This window comes from Anas platyrhynchos, chromosome 11 (assembly GCF_047663525.1).
Source record: "Anas platyrhynchos isolate ZD024472 breed Pekin duck chromosome 11, IASCAAS_PekinDuck_T2T, whole genome shotgun sequence".
Classification (NCBI taxonomy): Eukaryota; Metazoa; Chordata; class Aves; order Anseriformes; family Anatidae; genus Anas; species Anas platyrhynchos.
In genome coordinates, this window is record NC_092597.1 from 4,711,589 (window position 1) to 4,733,073 (window position 21,485).

The following is a 21,485-nucleotide window of genomic DNA, read 5'->3' on the forward strand; positions in this document are numbered from 1 at the left end:
GGTACTTATCACGCTGGTGATCCTAGATCTCTCCCATGGTGCATTGCAATAGCTGTTTTTTATTTGGAGAAACAGTGATGCCATGGAGCACATATTTAGGGGACTTAACTGAACCGCCAGCGATTCAGGTCATTGGTAGCAATGGCCACTTACACTCTTACGCTGGAGGACTTTATAAGCAATGTAAAGCACCAAAATTAAACCAATAAAATTTAGCAAAAACATCCAGAAGAGGAACTACTGGATCTGATGAAACACTGAAGAAAATGGCAAAGAAGGATAAACACGAGCAAACTTCAAAATGAAAAATAGGACATTTCATACCAATGCAGTTTTTTCCAGTTGAATCCACTTCATACCCAGGGTTACAAATACATTTGTATGTTCCATGCAGATTCTCACACCTTCCATTGGGACAGAGATCAGTATCCAGTAAGCACTCATTAATATCTACATAAATGTTAAATAAATAAATAAAAACAAAAGTCAATTGTTGAGAACTGTGGGGGTTCCCCCTTTTCATTCTCCAAACTAGAATAGGATATATTTTCAATATCACTAACATTGGACATTCCATATTTTTAATTGTGTAGTTCTGATTAGCAAATTCACACCTAAATATTCACATTCAAGACAAAATATATCCCTTTCACACTGATTTAAGACCATTTCTAGCCCACAAACATTTTAAAAACTTTCAACTGTAGATACAAACTGGGATATTAAACTGGGCTCTTATGTTTATAGATGCACAGGTACTAATAGCACCCCGTATTCATATTCTCTGATTCACAGCATTTCCAGATGTCATCACTCCCGAGAGCATGAACATCCTTCCTTTCTGAATGCTCTTCCCTCTCTACTGGCAGCAATTCTATTAGTGAGTACTGACTTACTTAAGGTTTGCAGTTTCAGTTGTACAACTACAAAGCTTTTATTGTAATCATTGTTCCTTCTTTGTAATTATCAACCAAGCTCTGTTAGCCAGGTACTTGTGACTGAGATGAAAGTACACGAGCAAGCTCAGTGTTCAACATGGCTTTATTCTTCAGGTCAATTTCAATTAAAAAATGTAAATACGACTTACAGATAAGATTTCTAGGTCATGTAGGTAATGACACTATTCACAGATTTGCCACTATTCTATAACTCACTCACATACATTGTATGGCATAAAAAGAGAGGGCACACTGATGAAATATCATGCTCCACTTATTTTACCCTAAATTCATCTATTCTTCTGTTGCAAACATCCACCTAGATAAGCCTTCCTCCCACTCTTTCCAGCCATCATCCCATCCAGCATGTCTAACTAACTAAGGATATCAAGGTCATGCTTTCAGCCAGAACTGCCACAGTTTGAAACTACATAAGGTGATCTTACCATTTCCTCCTGCTGTCATGCCAGTTCCACTACTGCACAGAGCCTGATATTCAGCTGGAAAAAATATGAAAATACTTACTGGCATACTCTTTCTCAGTTCATTGCTTTCAGCTTCATTTACAACATGCTAATTAATTACTCCAATTAAATAACATGCCTTTCAATTCCAAACACACGAATATCCTCCCAATGTTCTGAATCTGTGAAACATTTTAGCAGATTCAGGGTCTGCATCTGCTGATGAAGATGAATGAGTAAAAACTTCAAATGCTGAACCGAGGCATTCAGGAATAGGCATGGGCTTCATCATGGCCTTCCTACATAAATAAATCATAACATCTTCACAGCAAAATTCTCCAGTATTCATATGTCCCAGTCCTTGCTTGAAGTGCACACTCAAAGTGATTGAAAAACAGAAAGTTTTCCATAAATCTAGGCCATATTTAACTCCATTTAGCAGGAGTGTCTGCAAATCATGAATCTGCTATCCTTAAAAAAAATATATATATATATATATATATATAAAAAATTTTCTCAAATGTTTCAGTGAATGGTGGGTTCAAGTCCTTTTGAGTTCAGACCGTTTTGACAGAGTAAGCTGAACAATCACATCTACATCAGGACTACCTGTAAACAGTGTTTTTCAATACAGTTGCACTTTATGAACAGTCAAAATAGAATCTTAGAATCATAGAATGGTTTGGGTTGGAAGGGACCTTAAAGATCATCTAATTCCAACTCCCCTGCCATGGGAGGGGACATCTCCCACTAGACCAGGTTGCTCAAAGCCACAACCAACCTGGTCTTAAACACTTCCCAGGGATGGGGAATATCCACAGTGTCTCTGGGCAACCTGTTCCAGTGCCTCACCACCCTCATAGTAAGGAATTTCTTCTATCTAATCTAAATCTACCCTCTTTTAGTTTAAAAACATTACTCCTTGTAAAATAATTACACTACTGTTAAAAATGTATTTATTGAACAGCTGTTTTCTCGTCAAGAAAATCATATGCAAGTCACCTCCCAGTCTTATCATAATCAGCAGGTTAATATGAATTCAGAAGGCTGAACACTTAACAGATTTTCTGACTTGTAAAACAAACAGATAAGTGGAATCAATTGACCCAAAATCATCTGTTACAAATATGTTCTGCATTATACAGTTTACAACGGGACTTTTCAAGAGAAAGGACCTAAACCTGGGCAAACCATATATGTCTACATTGTGCCCAAAGTGATTCAATATCCATGTAGATACACACACAGAGCACATACTGCTGCTTGAATCAATTAATCACTGCCAACTTATGTGAAAGCAGACCTGCTCTAGACATGCATCAGCAAAATTATTATTCTCATACTCAGTAGGAACTTCTGCAGAGTTTCTGAGGAGAACAGAGCAACAAGCGTCTTCCTTTCAGGAATTCTTTTAAATTTCTCTGATGCAATGCTCCTCTGTAAAAAATTTTCTCCTTTCCTCTCCAAGTCAATTCCCAAAGAAATGCTGCACTTCACCCTTTGTGAGATGGATTTTTTTTTTCATTTTAAACAGCTGAGAAGGTGGGCAAAACAACACAAGAAAATAGCTTCCACATGTGTAAATGTTCTGTTAAAGTAATTAAAATAAAAACCAGAAGTCAATGATACAGACTCCAACATTTAGATCCAAAGATTTCAACTCTACTGTACAGAAAGAAGGGCCTATTGATATGAACAGAGGCTGTTGGAAAGGCTCTTTCCTATTCTGCTAACATTTCCATGGTGTTTTGTTATTCTAAATAACATGGCACATTATAAAATGGTGGCAGCAAGCTCTTGCTGAAGAGCTCTAATCAGCTCAACAAGCCTAATCTGTTCCAATTGCTCGTGTCTCTAATGCTTTTCATAAAGCTATCAGTTAAAACTGAGATTTAAAATACATTTTTGGCCTACAAAGCAGGTACCAAGTTAGTGTGAGATGGTTTAGAACTACTTATCAAATGGCTTATTTGGTTCATATGCAACAACAAATTTGCTGAGTGCAAAGAATCACTTGACAAAGTTGTGCTTCAAACTATCCCCTTGCAGTCACCTCCACAAAACCAGCGTCTCTTTATTTATTGGCTTCAGGACAAGGACTGCATCAGCATATTCTTCTTGGAAGAAGTGCTTGCCTAAAAGCAGATTCTGCCCATGAGAATGATTAGGATTGCTGTTTTGCCAAAGTGCAACTATGTTCCAGACATTGCTTGGTGGGGATTTTGGTGAGAGACTCAAATATTCTCAACCGTCTTAATCGGGCTTTTGTTTTGCACTGACTATCCAAAGTCTACTTACTGTATTAACAATTTCAGAACACTGGGGTGATACAGAATTCAGACAGCCAACATGTGACTGACAGGTGTACAAAAGGATTTGCATGAATGCATGAATTACTCAACATGGTTCCATTAATAATTTGAGATCAAAATTATACTTTTAGTAATCCATATCTATCAAAGTAGAGTTTTGTATGTGACAATCTGTTTTCATGTGTGTAATGACTTTCAATCAGATATTGGCATTTACTGTTACCTCAAAAAATTCTCTTATGCTGTTCCAATACTCAAAATAGCAGATTGCTCAAAATACGTATGACATATGTATGACAACATAATTCTCCAGTTTTTAGATGCGATGTAAACACAAAGCTGTATTTCACCTTCCTAAAAACAGCTTATTGACATAAAGCTTACATTAGAGTAAGTACCAGTTAATATTCCATACCTGAATTTTGTGCTGGACAGGGTTGACAAGGCTCCCCAAAGGCATAGTCAGTGCTGGCACAACAACATTCCGATTTTGTAACTGCACCGGTTAATGGTCTTACACATTGCCCTCTCTTGTAGCCACCATAGCACGTGCTTCGCATATGTGTATCTGAAGAAAGAAATCCCTCTTAATCCTATCATTATCAACTATAGTGCCGTAAGTTACAACAGCTATTAAATATGGCTTGGTTGTCATAAATACTGTCAAAGCTGTCAAAACAAAATATTTTTCACCATTTCCCTATGTTTCTCAACCACCTATACCCTTACTATACTCAGGACAGGAAATTCTTCTTCCTCATGCTCCTTCGAGTTCAGACACACAAACTAGTTACCACATTTAATGACTTAACAAATGAACTACAGAAACTGTTACTATGGGCTCTAACATGCAGAAAATGCAAATGTGTAATGCATTAGCTTAGAACTCTTTTATTGACCCTATAATGCATTTTAAATTCCCACTTCCTTTGCAACAAAAGTAAAGAAACAATTACTATAGCTTTGCTGACCACAGCTACTCTGTCAACCGGGATAAATAAACTACATATCTGAGCAAAATTTAGTGAAAAATCCATATTTTCATGGCTTCTGAATGTCAAAAGAGGTTTCCCTAATGACAATACTTGTGGCACATTACCGAGACGGCTTTTTAAAGGCAAATTGTAAACTGAGGGACTGGGGGGCAAATATTAAAATATCAGAACACCTTATTTTTCTGCATTTTTGCATTACTGCCTTTCAGAATACTCAGAGATGAAACCTTACAATTTCTGAGTGTACCGTTAGTTTTCTGTTGTTGTTTACCTTTTCAGGATCATGGTTGACATTTCTCACATTTTAAAAACTGGCTGCTAATGGCCATCAGACATACATGTATTATAATTTTAAAATCAAAGATCTCAAACCTCCTTCATTTAATAAGAAATAGATGAAAGGAGGAAAATTGATATGTCCAACTTTAAAAAGAGATGAAAGCCTAACTAAATCTTTAAGCTTAGTGAAAAAATGAAGTAATCTAGACTGACAAAAACGGGGCAGATTCTCACCTGCTCAAAACTGATACAATTTTCATCCCCAACAGCACTATGCTATATAGTCTACCTGATCTTGTAATTTGGCCCATACATTTTTTACCTTTAAACACAAAAAAAAAGTCAAATGGGTCATCAACATAAACATTCCAGAAACCACTAATCCATGAAAATACAGTAAATTCTACGTTCAAATTCCAATCTATCACTTTAACTTTAATGCCTTAACATTGGTTGTGACTCGCCTCACATTGAGCTTGTCTTACCAACACACACACGTCCATCCAGTCCTACTGCAAGGCCAGGGAAGCATTCACATCTGAAAGAGCCATCAGTGTTCACACAGCGCCCGTTCATGCATATTCCAGCTGTCTCACACTCATCGATGTCTGTTAGAGAATAGAATGAGCTTTATTAGAAACTAAGTTACATAGAGTTCAATGCTTGGCTGAAACTTGCATTTGTGCAGCCTATTTTCAGCTGAAACACATTCACAGCTGCTTTCAATGCATCTTATAGAAAAATATCAAATGAAAATGGAAACTAGTTCACATAAAGGTCTTATTAAGAATATCGATTGATTAATTCTGTAAAATAAAAGAAGAAAATTTAAAATTCAGGAGAAATGACAACAAATCAGAACAATTTGACTCTCTTAGGATTTTTCTGCTGCTCAGAGGTCTACACTTTCCCAACTTGTTCCCAAGGGGTACATATTCCAAAATAAGGGTCATTCAAGCAAAACCATAACAGAGAAATGAGGAAACTGTGACTGCTAAGACAAAGGACTTCTGTAGTGTGCAACTGCGTATTCCCTTTCTGTGTTAACAGTTGGTTTGCACTGTAAGAAATCAGCCCAGATTGCAAACTGGATCTCTCACACCCTCACTGTGCTCCCCTCTATCAGGAATGCCTTCATAGGGACACCAAAGATTTTCCCTTCCTCCTGCTGTGGGTTCAGTTTTTGCAAGCTCATCTGAATGTTCACAGGCAGACCCTTCCTGCACACAGCATCTCTCTGGTTATCTGCATGACAATTACTTTTTCCTATCAGATGCTCGTTACAGCCCATTTTATAAACTTTTAATGGGTGGACTATACTCCAGTCTTGAAAGGAATTTCCTAATGATCTGAGCACCAAGCAATTGCCAAGCACAAGCTATCATCTTTGCCCAACAACAGTACACTAAACAATAAGGCCCTTAGCAGTGAAATATAAGAGTAAAACCTCACAATATTGGATTATCACAAAGGGATGTCAAATTAGCAAAAAAAAAATTTATAGGCTTCCTGTCCTAATAGTAAGATCATTCTCTAGACACGGAGATCATGGCATTATTTTATAAGTGATTAGAAAAGGAGTGTTTAAAATATTGTTTGGAAGTATGTATAACCTTTATAAAATAATCACTTCATAACAACTCTCCATAACACATACAAAAGACAGTGTGTGTGTGACAATTTCCTTTTTTCTGACCTTAAAAGGGCAAACTGAGAGTGAAACACCTCTATGTTTTACTTAGTTTGTGTTGTTTGGCATAAAACATGGCTTGTATGATCCAAGATTCCTTTTTCAAACTGCATTTTAAAATAGAAGTTATAGTTGAGTATATGGGCTCAATTCATTTCAACTTCATCCTGCAATCTTTCGTTCTGTTTCAGGCAAATTTTAAATGCTTTTCCCTCTTCAAATGTAGTCTTTACTCAGTCTAAGTAAAACTGAGTCAGGAACTCAAAGTATGTCCATATTATTTAAAGGTGCAGACAGTTTTTGCTAACAATAATGAACTCCTTGGACAGATACATGTTCTTCAAAAATAAAAAAAAATAAAAATTAAAAACACTTTCCTTTTGCAAGGTTACTTACAGAAACAGAAAGGCAAAATTGCCTTTTTTCTTTTTCTTTTTATTGTTAAAAAAAAAGAAATTGTAAAGTAGTAAGGGATGAAACGTCAATGTGTTTTGTTTTATACTCATTTAAAAATGTGTCTAAAATACCACCATTGATGTTTTATAGAAATATACACTTGGTCACTCAGCATTGCAGAGGTAGCTGAAATCCTGGCTCCAGTGAAAAAGAGGCAAAAATCCTCTGCTTTTACCAGGGCCTGGATTCCACCCAGTAAGTCAACTGCACATGCAGTCCAAATTTCTAACCCTGACAAGGGTCCACCGTCCTCTGTGGTAAAAGCCACCATTTTGACAACTTCAGAAATACTCACTTTTCTGCCTTTTGCCAGAATACCTCAACCTGGTTCTGGAAAACGACCTAATATATTAATTCTCCATGTCCAATCAGTTTTTGCCTTTTCTGCTTAGCTTGCTCAGTAGTGCCAGCTGGGTACACTAAGTCCTCTAATTTTAACCAGGAAAAATTTACTCAGACTACTAAGCTCCCACTTCCAGTTGCCTTGCAAGAGCTTTCAATAATGCTTTAAACCTCTGCCTGCCTGATATAAGTATTTCTGAAAAAGCTTCAGCAAATCATCAGTGGAAGAACCTAATGGTGAAAAAGTTTAATATGTCTTGTATTACAGGGAATACACAAGACTGTGGTGTAACATTCTTTTTTGGCATGTTACTTCATAAAGACTGAGTGGAATTTTTACCAGACAGCCAAGCATATGCCCTGTACTTATACTTAAATTCCAGTTTTATGGAACTGTCAATTACAGTATTCCTAACTTTGGGTTAGAAATTCTTAACATTTCCAAATGCAGCTTACAGTGCATCAAATGAGATGTTTGTACGAGTAACATGTTTCACACTGCAATTCTTGTATCCTTTTGTTGATCTCCTGAAGAATTTGGCAAAAATACTTGTCAATTCCATATCAAAATTGCTCAGGCAGGTAGCCAACTTGTTGCAGAAACGTCAGTTTGTGCATACACATGTTCCCAAAATGCGTGAGCACTAACTGCATGTTTAAGCTTGTGTAAGATCTTAATGCATTCACTTCACAAACAAATTCAGGATACACAGTGTGAAAGATGAGGGTTTCAGAACCTAAATGTTCTGTAAGACAGGAATTATTTACTCTGCACATGTGGTATATACAGAGAGGACTCTACAGGGAGTAACACTAAAATGTAAAAGGAAAAAACATTATTAAGGATCAATTTTAAACTTTTATTAATGTGACTAGAGACATTTACCACAGAGTTGTGCTCATTCTAGCCACTACTTTCTCCTGGGACTTTCATGATGCTTTGGGTGAGTGGAAGAAGGAGACACATATGGGAATTTGGGAATATGTGCACTTTGGGTGTCAATGTCTCAAAATCTGGTTTGATTTTCACCCAATAGCAATTTCATACTTAATGAATGTTTGCATGCTCGTTCATAGAGAACAAGGCTTACTGTAAGTGTTGAAAAGCAGTGGGAGAAATCCTTTATTTTACTATAACATCTGTTCCAACTTCCAGTAGAAATCAGTTGAGTTGCCTGCAATTTTGGATAATTTTCAAATATTCTCCCTTTGAAGCACAGAAGTAACATTTCTCTAGGGCCAGAAACCCCTTTTTGGCTGTATCCATAGTCCTGTTTGGCCAGGAGGCATGTAAGAGAGGCTATGAAGTCAAGTATCCCAAGTTTGATTTTGAAAGAGTTGAAGCAATTTATGTACCAGTTTCTTGGATGGCATTTCAGTGAACAGACTGATGTAAAAAAAATTAAATAAAATAAACTAACCAACAAACAAACACAACCTATCAACAACAACAAAAGGCCATACCAAAAGGTGATAAAGGCACAAAACAAGTTTTTCGGCTGAGTTTTCATGAGTTAGTCACATCCCTGCTAACAACACAGAGAGCAGCCAGTGAGTGGTCTTTGGGAACAAGACTGTCTGATGTGCCAAGGCCTGATAGGCATTGAACTCCTCCCTGCCAAGTCTGAGGCCAAGTCTCATTGCCTTCCCACACACAGATCAGCTTGAAAATAAGCCTTGGCAAAGTGCAGACATACACCCACTATTTGGAAAACAGGTAAGAATGTAAATACAGCTGATTGCTGTTAAGTGTGTGAAAGTTGCTGCCAATGCAGACAGTAGCTTGTAAACTAATTGGACACATGTACAGATCCATGCATTTGTTTGTCTGAGAAATTAAAGGACAACTTATTTTCCCAATCAAAACTATCCTATGAAGCAAGAATGGGGTCTCCTCTTGCTATATAGTATATGAATCCCCTGCCCGAAAGCTGGGTAGCCGTGGCTTGCACATTTAGTGCAAAAGGTAACAAATGCAAGAGAATTTCTGGATGTTTTACCAATAAATCATTGTCCTAGTTTGGATCCAAAGTCTAAGTCTAGGTACCATGCAGCTCAGATCTAAGACCCATACAGTGTTCAAGAAGCAAAAGGATCCAGAGAAATTCACCTTTAATGTCAGTAACTCTCAAAAACAAATTAATTCAAACATTTAATTTTGTAACTGGTCCACAAGATGCTGATGTATAATGCACTGTTCTTTTTTTGGTTTTGTTTTTTGTTTGTTTGTTTTTTAATTTACTGAAGCGTAAATACTTTAGTTACCTCGATTCCTAGAGCTGAAAGATTTTAAATTTTTCAAAAGAAAAATCCTATGTAACTTGGCACAGCATTTGCTTATTCCTTATTTCAGCTTCTGTAAGTAAGTTGGCACAGCACTTGTTTGTTCCTTATTTCAACTTCTGGTTTGCGCCTATAAAACGCACTGAAACACAAAGATTTATACACACAAAACTTGCAGTTCCTGATGGGACAGAACAGGAACTCCAATGACATAACTAGCAACAAGAAGACTGCAGTGTCTCCCACGGCAGCTTTTGCTGAGCTAGTGCAGCAAACACAAAAGACAATCTCGCTGTGGTGCTCATGTCTGCATCTCGGCCACAAGGTGTACTGCACACTCCTTGGAAATACTGTATTGACTGGAGACACCCAGTCAGGAATGGGAGACAGACCCCAGGAAGGCAGTGAGCCAGGGTGTTTGGGTGGTCAAAGGCAGAAAACTTGAAAACGCCAAGCACAAGAAGTGCTGGAGCCAAACTGCAGAAGACCTCATAGGCAAAAAAAAAAAAAAAAAAAAAAAAGAGTTGAACTAGGTCAGATCACACAGTTGTTGATCAAAAAATATTTCCCACTTGTTGGTCAGGGCTGCTGCTCAGCAGTTTGAAGAAGACTGAGTGCTGTCTTCCACAATAACAAATCATTCTAGCTAATTAAAAAAGCATATCTGATGAGAACTCTGCCCCGTGTTTCTTGTCGCCAAGGATCACTGTAAGGAAATCGAAGCTACAAGAGTAATATAACTCTCATGCTTTGGGAATCCATTACTTATAGTGCTTACCTCTGCAATAACGTCCATCAGATGCTAACTGGAACCCTGGTTTACAAATGCATTTAAAACTGCCGTCCTCATTGATGCACATCCCATTCAGGCACATATTTCTTATGCTGCATTCATCCATATCTGAAAATGCACATAACAGATGTAATCCTTATACTGTTTACGTAAAAGAACTCCTACTAATTATATCCAAAAGGTAAACCTTAATTTCCTTCTTGGTTGTCAGGAGTACATGATAAATGGGAACATACAGTGGGACACAGTGCACTGCCCTAGGTTATTGATGAAAGCAGTAACTCCAGTTTTTCATAATGAATAGTTAACATACAAAGGTATGCATACAAAAGAAGTAAAGAGAATGACAAAATAGATGAGAGACTGGACAGTTTAAGAACTGCCTGTTGGTAAAAACCTTTAAAAGATTTTTTAGAAAAAAAGGGGGTGGGGTGGGATGCAATTGAAGAGAGCCTGCAAACTTGATGAAAACGGAAGCTAGGTTAGAAGCAGATTGCATTTGGAATGGCAAACGTATTTTTATATTACTAAGAACACCTGAATGGGCAGGAGTGGATACCTGTGTTAGAAGTAAAAACTTCTGTAACCTCTGTTTGATGAGTTTAAGATTTCCAGTGTGGGAGACTTCCCACCACTGCATTCAAGCATGCAGGAGCACATTGAACTCTGCTGCATTTTCATCATCAATTTCCATTTAAAATAAAACTCGCACCTTCCTGCATTTGGCATGACAGGTCACATAGTAGAGGTACTTACTAGCTTCATGCTGGTATTATTCACTCTCTGACCTAATGGCATAGAATAAGAATTCAAATAAGAATAGCATAGACTGCTATTCTGAACCCTGCACTGTCAGTCAGTCTCTCTCTCATGCAAAGACAAGAAATTTCTGTGCTTGATTTGAGTAATATATTATGTGCTCTTAGTCTTTACTTCATGCTGGTGCAAATGAAATAAATTTTGGACGTCACATACAAGAAAATCAGTACTACTTAGCAATTTCATATAAAGGACTATACACAGTTACATTGAGGGATGGCACACGGTCTTTACCGGTAAGTGTGTGCGTACGTATTCCTAAGAACAAAACTCAATGCATTACAATGCCAGAGATGAAACTGTTTCATAAGCGGATGCAACAGACATTCTGGCAACATGTGCAATGGAATTAAAAATATTTTACCAGACTACCGATGTCCTGGTTCTTATTACTATTAGCACATGGTATTTGGTGGGAAAGGAAGAAATCAGAATCAAGTGTTTGGTTTTTTTTCCAAAATATATTCATTTTCAAGTACCTTTAGTCGATACAGATCCATAATTAGATATTTAAAAACTAACTTATAGTGCTAAACTGTGTCTAAAAAAAGAGTCAGGTAAAACAGTCTTAAAATGTCTGTCTCTACCAAGGATTAACAGAATCACTACAAGCACATAAAATCACTGGATCATAATGACATTACAATATATTCGGAATCGTGCTATTTTCCTTAATATTGCAGCTGTCTTGGACAGAAATTACACTTCTAGACATGGTGTGTTTTCTTTTTACTTACAGGCTAAGTCAGACAAAAATAATTTATGATTAAAAAAGAAAAAAAAATCATGTATCTATCCCAACCAGGAATTTTGGCATTAAGTCTTTGAGCTGAATCACTGAGATAATATTCTGCCAAAAATGTTTCTAAGAACAGTGCTTGAAATTCCTTTAATGTATGAATAGATCATTGGGAACCCTCCCAAGGACCTTGAGAAGCATGATAAAGAACATTTTCCCCCTCCCCCCCCAACTTTGCTAAAGGTCTGGGAGGTAGGAACACATCAATTATGTTTACAAATTTTTCTTAAAAACAGACTTTATGGGTCAGCCCAGATTGCATCTGCATAAAACACACTGCTAGTCACACAGTTAGATCCCATAAAGTATGCTGTTAAACATACAGTAGAATTAGGCAGCATGTGACTTGTACTCCATTTTAAAATGTACCACTCCCATCAAAGAAACTGCATTTTGCCATAGTGGTATGTGCTATTTCTCCTGCTGGACAGACATCCTGTTGAGGTTTGCCAAGCCAAGGCTCCAGAACTGGCTGCAAAAGACAGTTTACTTGCCCTCCCAGATACAGCAAAAGGTATATAGAAATTTGATTCCTTGCTCCTTTCCTTTCCCTCTCACCAAAGGTCCTTTTCTTTTTTATTGATGTGAATAACCTCTTGCAACTGTATATTATTGCAACTAATATGGAGTAACTTCAGAAAAGTCTTACCTTCACAGTTTTTCCCATCAGCTGCCACTTGAAATCCAGCATTGCACACGCAGTGAAAACTGCCATCTGTATTTATGCATCGTCCATTATTGCAGATACGACCATTCTGTAAACATTCATCAATGTCTGAAAGCCAAACAAAAAGAAAAATAATGTTTTAGGACTTTTTTATACTCAAGAGGATTTTTTCCCATTTTCCTTCCCCCAAGATTTTTAACCCTACATGGAAACAATATTCACCTGAGAAATAATTTAATTTGATTTCCACAACCAAATGCTACAGGTATGGAAAATGTTCTGTCAGCTTGAAATTTTAAGTTGCTGTGAAAGAATTTCAGTGAACATTACCCAGCAGCTTGCTCAAACAAGAGTCAGACCCATTTAACTGTTGTTGTTTGGTTTTGTTTGTCTGTTTTGTTTGTTTGTTTTTCCATTTTCAATCATCATTAAAATGCTTTTACTGAAATTTAACTTAAGAATAGCTCACTACTGAAGGAAAGACAGGGGAAGTTTGTTTTTTGATGCTGCTTTGTAAAGTAAGAGGAGAGTTTGAGACTTTTCCACCTCAGAAGGTATTTTTCATGCTTACTTTATATTTGAAACATCAGCTCCTCATTTCCCTCTCTCTTCAGGAGGTGCTTGGCAAGTGCTTTGGAGGACCTGAACAGTGATATCACACAAGGCTGGCAGCTCTCCCTTGCCTCCAAACGAGGGGAGAGGAGATGCTGAGACAGACTGTCTAGACATTTTTCAGATTGCTCAGTGTTCTCCATCAAGGCCTGGACCATCTCCCAGAGATTCCTGCACACAGGGGACTCTGTTCACAGAGATTTCAACCAGCCTATGCAAATGCATCTATATTACAATCACATCATCTTCCCAAATATTCTGGAGGTGCCCTTCCCCAAGCCCTCTCCACAGAAGGACATTGCTGTGCTTGAAGAAGGAACAGAGGACAAGGAGTCCTCCTGAACAGTGCCCCTGCTCTCTAGACAGGTATCTGAGGGGAAACTTATGTCTCTTGAAATTGTGAACCTAGATTTGCCTTCCCAGCAGCATGGTACTTCTAGGAAGCTAATAAGAAAGCCCTTAAAATACCTGTTTTGCCAGCATGCAACCAGGCCAGCAGAGGCAAGAGCTGCTTAAGCGGCAGTGGCAGCTAGCATCCCTCTTGACAACCAGCAAAAGCGTACAGGCTTGATAAACCTCTTCGCAATTGATAAACAAGCATCATTGATCAGTAATGCAGAAAGCGAGTTTTCTCTGTGCTCAGTCCCTTTTCCCCACTTTTGTGGCACTCAGTTGTACCTGAGCCTGACTTTAGTTACTCTGCCAGCTTTCTTCTTCGGGGTAGGCTGAATGCTAAATCAAGATTTTTCTGGCCTTTTAGTTTTTAGAGTTTGTTAGGATCTCTACCTTCATGGATCTGATAAGGTAACAGTTTTACACTGAAAGAGAGTAGGTAGTAGGTATGGGTTAGACAGTAAGAAAAATTTCTTTACTGTGAGGGTAATGAAGCACTGGAGCAGGTTGCCCAGAGAAGCTGCGGATGCCCCATTCCCTGCAAGTGTTCAAGGCCAGTTTTGGATGGAGCTTTGGGTGCCCTGGTCTGGTGGGAGGTGTCCCTGCCCATGGCAGGGAAATTGGAACTAGATCACAGAATCACAGAATTTCTAGGTTGGAAGAGACCTCAAGATCATCGAGTCCAACCTCTAACCTAACACTAACAGTCCCCACTAAACCACATCCCTAAGCTCTACATGATTTTAAAGGATGATTTTAAAGGTCCCTTCTGATCCAAACCTTTCTATGTTTCCATCTAAATCATGGTACAGGAAATTAACACAGAATTTTGGTGTTCTTTACATTCAGAAAGCTGACTGGAGACCCATCACTTGTTTCTGTTACCTTTAGAATTTTCAAGTTGCGAAATATCATTACGGATTTTTCTTTTTCCTCAGGGAAACTTCTAAAACTCAAAGTTCCCCTCTCACTGAAATGCCTGAAATTGCTGCCACCTCTGTGTGAGGTATGATCTCTTCCTTTTGAAAATATCAGGTAGATTATAAAAAGCACTTAACTATTAAAGCTTTGATTCCTGAAAATTCATAGTTAATCACCATAAAATTTCATTTTTATGGAGGTCCATTTTACATCTACTCTTCTGCAATTGAAAAGCATTTTTCATTTTGATCATTAATCATAGCTCTAGTAACCTTATTTAAGTTCCCAATTAACATATTAATTTAGTGAAACTCCTACTAAAATTAAAATAGCATTTATATTAGTAGCTTGTGTTACGGACAGCAATGTTTAATCAGACACCTATCAAACTTATCATGCAGAAAACCTTCCATGGAACCTCAGAGCAAGGAATAGATAAACATCTGGTCATTAAAGAGGTTTCATTTTTCAAGAACGGATGTAAGGAATACATTTGCAAAAGTGTATCGCCACAGACACATTTGTATATGCAAAAAATAGAACAATTTACAAAGTAGTCACACAAAGTAATTCTACAGTAAATGCTGATTTTGGCAGGCTCCAGTGCTATATGCATATTTTGTCAAATGTACCCCACTAGCCCTTTTCTTTTCCCTAGACTGGTCCTAAAAATTCCTTCAGAAAACAAAGATTCTGCATATCTTAGCACTTCATGAACTGTCTGTCAAGCAAGTACAGTTCCCATAGACTGCAAAGGAACTGCTAAGTGACCACACGTTAATGCCATTAAGCTACTGGGCTTCTGACAACCATGTGTTTGTGTAATGAATCAGTCATATTAAAAGCGTGTGACAAAAATGACTCATGAGTGAATTCATCACCACTGAGACTCCACTTCAGCACTCCTTCACCACTAGTCAGCTGAACTATGAAGATGCTTCCACAACTTGGCTGTTTGGCAGCAACTAAGTCAAATATTCCCAGCAACATGCAGCAGAGGTGCTGGCTCTGCATGTCCTCCTGGATTGGAATAAGCTTCTGTACCACAAATACCTTTCAGATTCACAAAGGAAAAAATAAATAAAAATCACACATTAATATAGATAGCTTTCTTCTGGCTCTTTAAGAAACTCTGCTTCACGATGACTGCATTTTCAGGGAATCCTTCTTTTACTCCAGAAAGCAAAATATTGTAACAAGCTAGGACTTCGAGCATTCAAATTTATCCTACTCCATTTAGATGCCTCCTTTCTTGTGGAATATCAAAGTAGTCATTAATTCTTCTGCCCAAAGTCTCTCATTATGACTTAATCATAAAGGACTGCATCCACCTGTGTTGTCTAATTACCACCTCAGGGCAGTTTGGAAGTCACAGAGCCTTGACAGAGGGCTGAAAACTGAGGAGCTACACCTTCCCCACTTCTGAAGACAGGGTGAAGACCATCAGGACTTTTGTTGCCCTTGTTCTTCAAAAACACAAATGGGGATTCTACAGCTTCCCCACCTAGCCTTTTGTGTGCTCTGTCACTTCTTCACACCTTAGTGAGCTGAAATTTATGCTGATTTCTTCCTCTGTCAGTGCTTATTTTATCTCCTACCTGTGTTAGTCTTTTAGCAGTAGGTAAAGTGCTGTTTCAAATAAGGTATGTTTATTTGTCCTTGAGATCCTTGAGATGGAGCAAAAGAAGAAACGACTGAACACTTTTTTGTTGTTGTTGTTGTTGTTTTGTTTTTATTTTTTAAAAAAGTCTTCCAATTCAAAGCCACAAATGGTGCCAATATACTTTCAGCACAGGACAAAATGTCTGTTTTCATAACCCTGTCTGAGGAAGGCAGGTTAATCATTTTGGAAGAGCTCTTTTTACTGCTGTATTTATTTTCTTTTAGATTTTTTTATATCATACATAACAAGTGTTAAATGTTACTTAAAAACTGTTTTCCCTCCTGGTATGTATACAATAAAACAGATATGTCTGTAAAACTGTGATTTACCTCGGCACTCTGTTCTCGTTGGTGTGCTCTGATATCCTATACGACACTGGCATATGTAGGATCCCTGGGTGTTCACACAGTCTCCACTGATACATGGATTCTTCTCACATTCATCAACATCTGCAAGACACAGACAGTATATTTTTATTAAGACATTGGTTGAAAGACATTCAGGTCCATAGGGTTATTTTACTGTTTTGTAGTTGGAGAAACAGTGTGCTGCAATCTAAAATGAGAGGGGATACCACTGAATTCCCACTAACAGGATCCCGTGTTCTAAGCTAAGCAGGACCTGGGAAACTGGAGTACTCAAGACAAGATATTGTGGTAGAGGTCTTGATCCCACATGTCTGTATTCCCAGCACCACAGGACGGATTTTGACAGAAGCAAAATCTTGTAAGACAGCTAATCCTTGCTCCTTTCATCTAACTCCAGCTGAGTTCCAAAATCAAAGGCCTCAAGAGTCCAACAAGGTACTCCTGATCAGCTGAAAGAGGACTTGTTAATTTTACTGAGTTTAAGATCATGGCTGCTTTTATTTTTTTTTTTTTAATTTTATTTATTTGTTTACAATAATTCTTTTGCATACTCAAAGAGATCGTAACTTTTTAAAGATGTCATTTTAAATCACTAAGAAACAAATTACAATCACAGATTAATAAGAAATCCTTAATTTGGTATAATTTTGTGACAAGTTACAAGATTTGTTATATGCTGTCTTAAGGACAAAACTGCTGTAAAAGTAACTCTGCTGTTGAAAGAAGTTTTGCTGTCTTAAATATGAAGTTATTTCGGTGTGTTGTTGTTGTTTGTTTGGCAGGGGGTTATTTTATATAAGAACTCAGAGTTATTACATTGTCTAGAAAAGAAAAAAAGTTTAATAAAATTCCCTTCTGTGATTTACAGCAAAAAAAATCACATACCAATGCATTCCCCTCTAACATCTAATTGGAATCCTTTGTTGCACTCGCAGCGGTAGCTCCCAGGAGTGGGAATACAGCGCCCATTAAGGCAGAGATGTCGGAACAACTGGCAATAGTCAGTGAAGTTCACCGGCAAGATCACTGAAAAAAGTTGGAAAAATATTTTAATAGCTCATCATAATCATTTTTGGTAATCTGCGACTTGGACAGCATTTTCCGTTAAAAATAAACATTTACCTTCCATCACAACATGAATTACATAGTACAATCAGCACTGGAAGAGAGAAGACAGCACTTTGTCTCTAAGAGATCTGTCTGAAACCAGCTAACAACCACTGCCTTTTTCATTGTGGCAAATCTGATACAGTTTTCCTCTTTTGCAGGACAAAAATGGCCTAAAACTGCTTGGACCCAGGGGAAAAGCAAGTGTGTGGAATTGCAGGGACTCTATCAAAGGCCAGCTGTAACAAGGAGCAGGAAGACTGGTTCAGTTATCTTCATTTTCAAACACAGCACAGCGACAGAGAGCAGGAATAACCTTGGAAGGTATGCCTATACGGACTTTGGCAGACAGACATGAGCGGGTTCTATCCATGCTCCCAGCTGACCAGAAGCTGTGCAGCTACATCAGTGCAGTGTCAGGCCTGAGTTAGTATACTTTGCCTCTTAGGCTTATTACCTCAGCTTGGTGCTGAACCAAGACTAAATAGTTTCAGCTGGTGTAAGTGCAAAGGGAGCCTGCCTGCATCTGCACAGAGCATGGGTCAAACGAACTTGTGTTTACTTGCAAAAGAAAATGTGGTTAGGCCAAGTGATTTTAGGTGGTACATGCCTACTGCAAACTATCTGGGTACTCAGTAAATTCCCTGAGAAAGGGCAGAATAAGGAATATGTCATTATTCAGCTCTGGCTTCTATGTTGCTCTAGTGAAACCGTACCTATCTCATGTGTATCACTGGAACAGTTCTTTCTTTACATTGGGTCCGCCTCAGTGCCCACCAGACTAGTATTTTTACCTGTATATCACCTGGCCAAGGGAGAGTGAGGAACACAACCTGAAAGAAGCTGCTTTCTCATAGACAAACTCTTTAAAGTAACTATCACAACTTAGTTCAAAAGCTATTCATGTTGCATGATGTTGACATACAGCAAAGCTCACAATAGCCTTAAAATGACAGTAATGTAACTATTATAATACATACATCTCAGTACAGACAGTAAAGATATGATGTTGGAATCCTATAGAAAGGAGGAAGACACTAACAATGAGGTACACTTGCTGTAAGATACATGTTAACCAGGCTACAATTAGAAGGACATCTAGAAACTATATGGCCACATAAAATATGTGATAACAGTTGAAGAGAACAAACTGCTCCTCAGAAATGCATGTTTGTATATAAACTAAATGCAAATGGTATAGGAAAAAGTCAATACTTCCTTCTTACCATGAGGTGGTGGAGCCCGAGATGGATAGACAATTTCTGGCTGTTGAGGGACCAGAGGAGGATAAACAACAGGTGGAGGCATGACTTCAGGACGACCCGGAGGAATGTCAGGTCTTGCTGGCAGCAGAGCGGCTACTGTGCACAATTTGCGATACTCATCTAAAATGTGAAAAACACAACTGCTGTTTTAGACTCTTGTAGCTTTTCCATTTAATCCAACTCCCCCCTTTGCACAGCATGTCAGATTAGTAATACCAAACTCTAAATAATTTGGAAACTCTGAGCCTATAATTTTCTTCATAACAACAAGCTTTGTTCTGTGAATCACGTCATTAATCCAAAGAAGGGTATTAATGCTGCTTGTCAAAAGACTGCTCGTACAAAGCTAACATAACTGACTTTCTGGATATGAAATTGAACGGTCAAACTGGGACCTGATCTTAATTTCATCTTAATCTGATTTCAATCATCAAATCTTTGATGAACTCGGTGAAAAATTTACCAAAAGAAGGACTTTTGGACTTGATCCCAAGTTAATTTAACACAAAACCTCCCATAAAGCTATAAGAATACTGGACTGGTAAAAAACAAGCAAGCAAACAAACAACAGTTTCTACTGTACTTCTTAAAAGTTAATCCCCTAAAACAAAGAAATATAAACATAAACCATGAGGCAAAAGCAATTAGAGAATGAATACACTAGCGCTATTTCATTGTGAAAACAAAGTTTGCCCTTAAAGCAGAAATCAAATGAGGTGCAATCTAAGGAATATAGTCAAAGAGAAACTGAGTCAGATCCACACCAAATTCATCCTTCCCTTAAGGGGAAAATGATTTGTTTTGCTGTAAACACTATCTATACTGAGCGTTACACATTCTTCTATTGTTTATCTTTATTAGTGGCATCTGCCCTACTGACTCACTTTTCCTTGTGCCCCCAGCCCTTTTGTCCTTGGGAAGTGTGGGGTTGGAAGATGTGATGCAAAAAATGCGCACAATTAAAGACCACATTTCCAGCTGACCTGATTCTTGCCGACAATTCATGTGTACACAAATAATTATTTGTGCAGCCAGTATATTTGAACTTCAAAATTGTACAGTTTATGACAGAACTGGAGGGAGGAATTATATAATGAAAACAAAATGCTAATGATGCATGAATTTCTGAACCAATATAAAAAAATTAGAACTGAAAAACAAATCCAGTGTTAGAAGATCTAGGTTGAGTATTTCAGCCTTCAACACTTTCATCCTGCTTTTATTTTTACTTGTAAAATATATTAGAAATTCTTCCTGAATCACGGAGGTTTTGTTAAATAAATACGGTAGCCCCAAATTCTGCTTTTCCTGATTGTGTTTGTGTTTTGTCTTTGTGTTTATTTTCATATTCTTAGGTGATCAGTTTGTTTCATACATCACTGCATTCCCCTCTACTGTTTCTTAGTGTGACTTAATCTTTAAATCATTCGTACGATTGTATTGTATTTTGCTTGTTTTGTTCTAGTTTTCTATTTTGCCTATTCATAAGTAAGCTGAATCCATTCTCAGTCAGTGATCTGTGATAAAACAGACACAGAGACATTCAGAAGGAAGTGTCCACTTCAGTACGTTCACAAACAACAGCGTGCAATTTCTTTCTAACAACAGTAGTTTTAATAGTCAATTTTCTAATCATCCATTTTCTACAACCTAGTGATTAGTTTCTGTGAAAGGAAATACTTTATTTCTTTTTCACTCCAGATTGGTAATGCTCAAGTACCCAAAGGCAATTGACCAAGAGCTGAGAATTTCCACACAAAAAGAAGTCACAGCATTGGGGCTGCCCACGAATACGATCAGCACACATGAGCGAATGGTTTAGGTGAGAATTGAACACACACGTGGCTGGGTGCCTGACACACCACTTTTGAATTATTTGCAGTGTCAATGCGAAGTGTCACTCCATATAAACAATTATTGCTGTGTTATGCAAAGAAATACAGTGCAAGCCTTTTTTATTGCAACTTTAATCTCCATGTATAATTTCCAGCAATAAACAGCCTATTTTATAGTACCATCTGGTCTGCTGCCCACATTGAAAATGCAGCTACTTGGTTACATTATGCAACCAGTACTCCACTTCATATCGCTGTGTGCTTCCATTTCAGAATTAGAGAGACTTTGGGCCATTGGTACTCTTCGCTGATAGCTCTAAATTCTGCATCTTGCTTTCTCAGGCTATATTGAGGAATAAATGAACATGATTAAATAATGACAGCAATACCTTGCACACAGGTAAGGCTTTTCAAATATTTCAAAGCACCTTTGAAAAGAGAAAGTTCAGTCTCAATCTATATCCCAAGTTAGAAGAAAAAAGTG

The 21,485-nt window shown here is 37.8% G+C and overlaps 1 protein-coding gene and 1 long non-coding RNA gene across 6 annotated transcripts in view; one reads left to right on the plus strand and one right to left on the minus strand.

Moving 5' to 3' along the window:
* The window catches only part of FBN1 (fibrillin 1), a 160,265-nt gene that overhangs the window by 68,391 nt on the left and 70,389 nt on the right, over positions 1-21,485 (minus strand). For 4 of the 5 annotated variants that reach the window (XM_027466792.3, XM_027466790.3, XM_021272413.4 and 1 more), the window contains 9 exons: positions 19,128-19,286; positions 17,680-17,820; positions 16,756-16,875; positions 12,820-12,945; positions 10,538-10,660; positions 5,474-5,596; positions 4,130-4,282; positions 1,385-1,438; positions 325-450 (listed from right to left, as the gene is read on the minus strand). In XM_027466792.3, the coding sequence (XP_027322593.1) occupies positions 325-450; positions 1,385-1,438; positions 4,130-4,282; positions 5,474-5,596; positions 10,538-10,660; positions 12,820-12,945; positions 16,756-16,875; positions 17,680-17,820; positions 19,128-19,286 (1,125 nt within the window). Of the gene's footprint in view, positions 1-324; positions 451-1,384; positions 1,439-4,129; positions 4,283-5,473; positions 5,597-10,537; positions 10,661-12,819; positions 12,946-16,755; positions 16,876-17,679; positions 17,821-19,127; positions 19,287-21,200; positions 21,345-21,485 lie in introns of those variants that run through there. The other variant, XM_072043640.1, reaches the window with a different exon arrangement.
* Positions 18,090-21,395, plus strand: LOC119718007 (uncharacterized). The gene is made up of 3 exons (XR_005268583.2): positions 18,090-18,225; positions 20,868-20,988; positions 21,344-21,395. It is a non-coding gene; the product is annotated as an uncharacterized lncRNA (long non-coding RNA).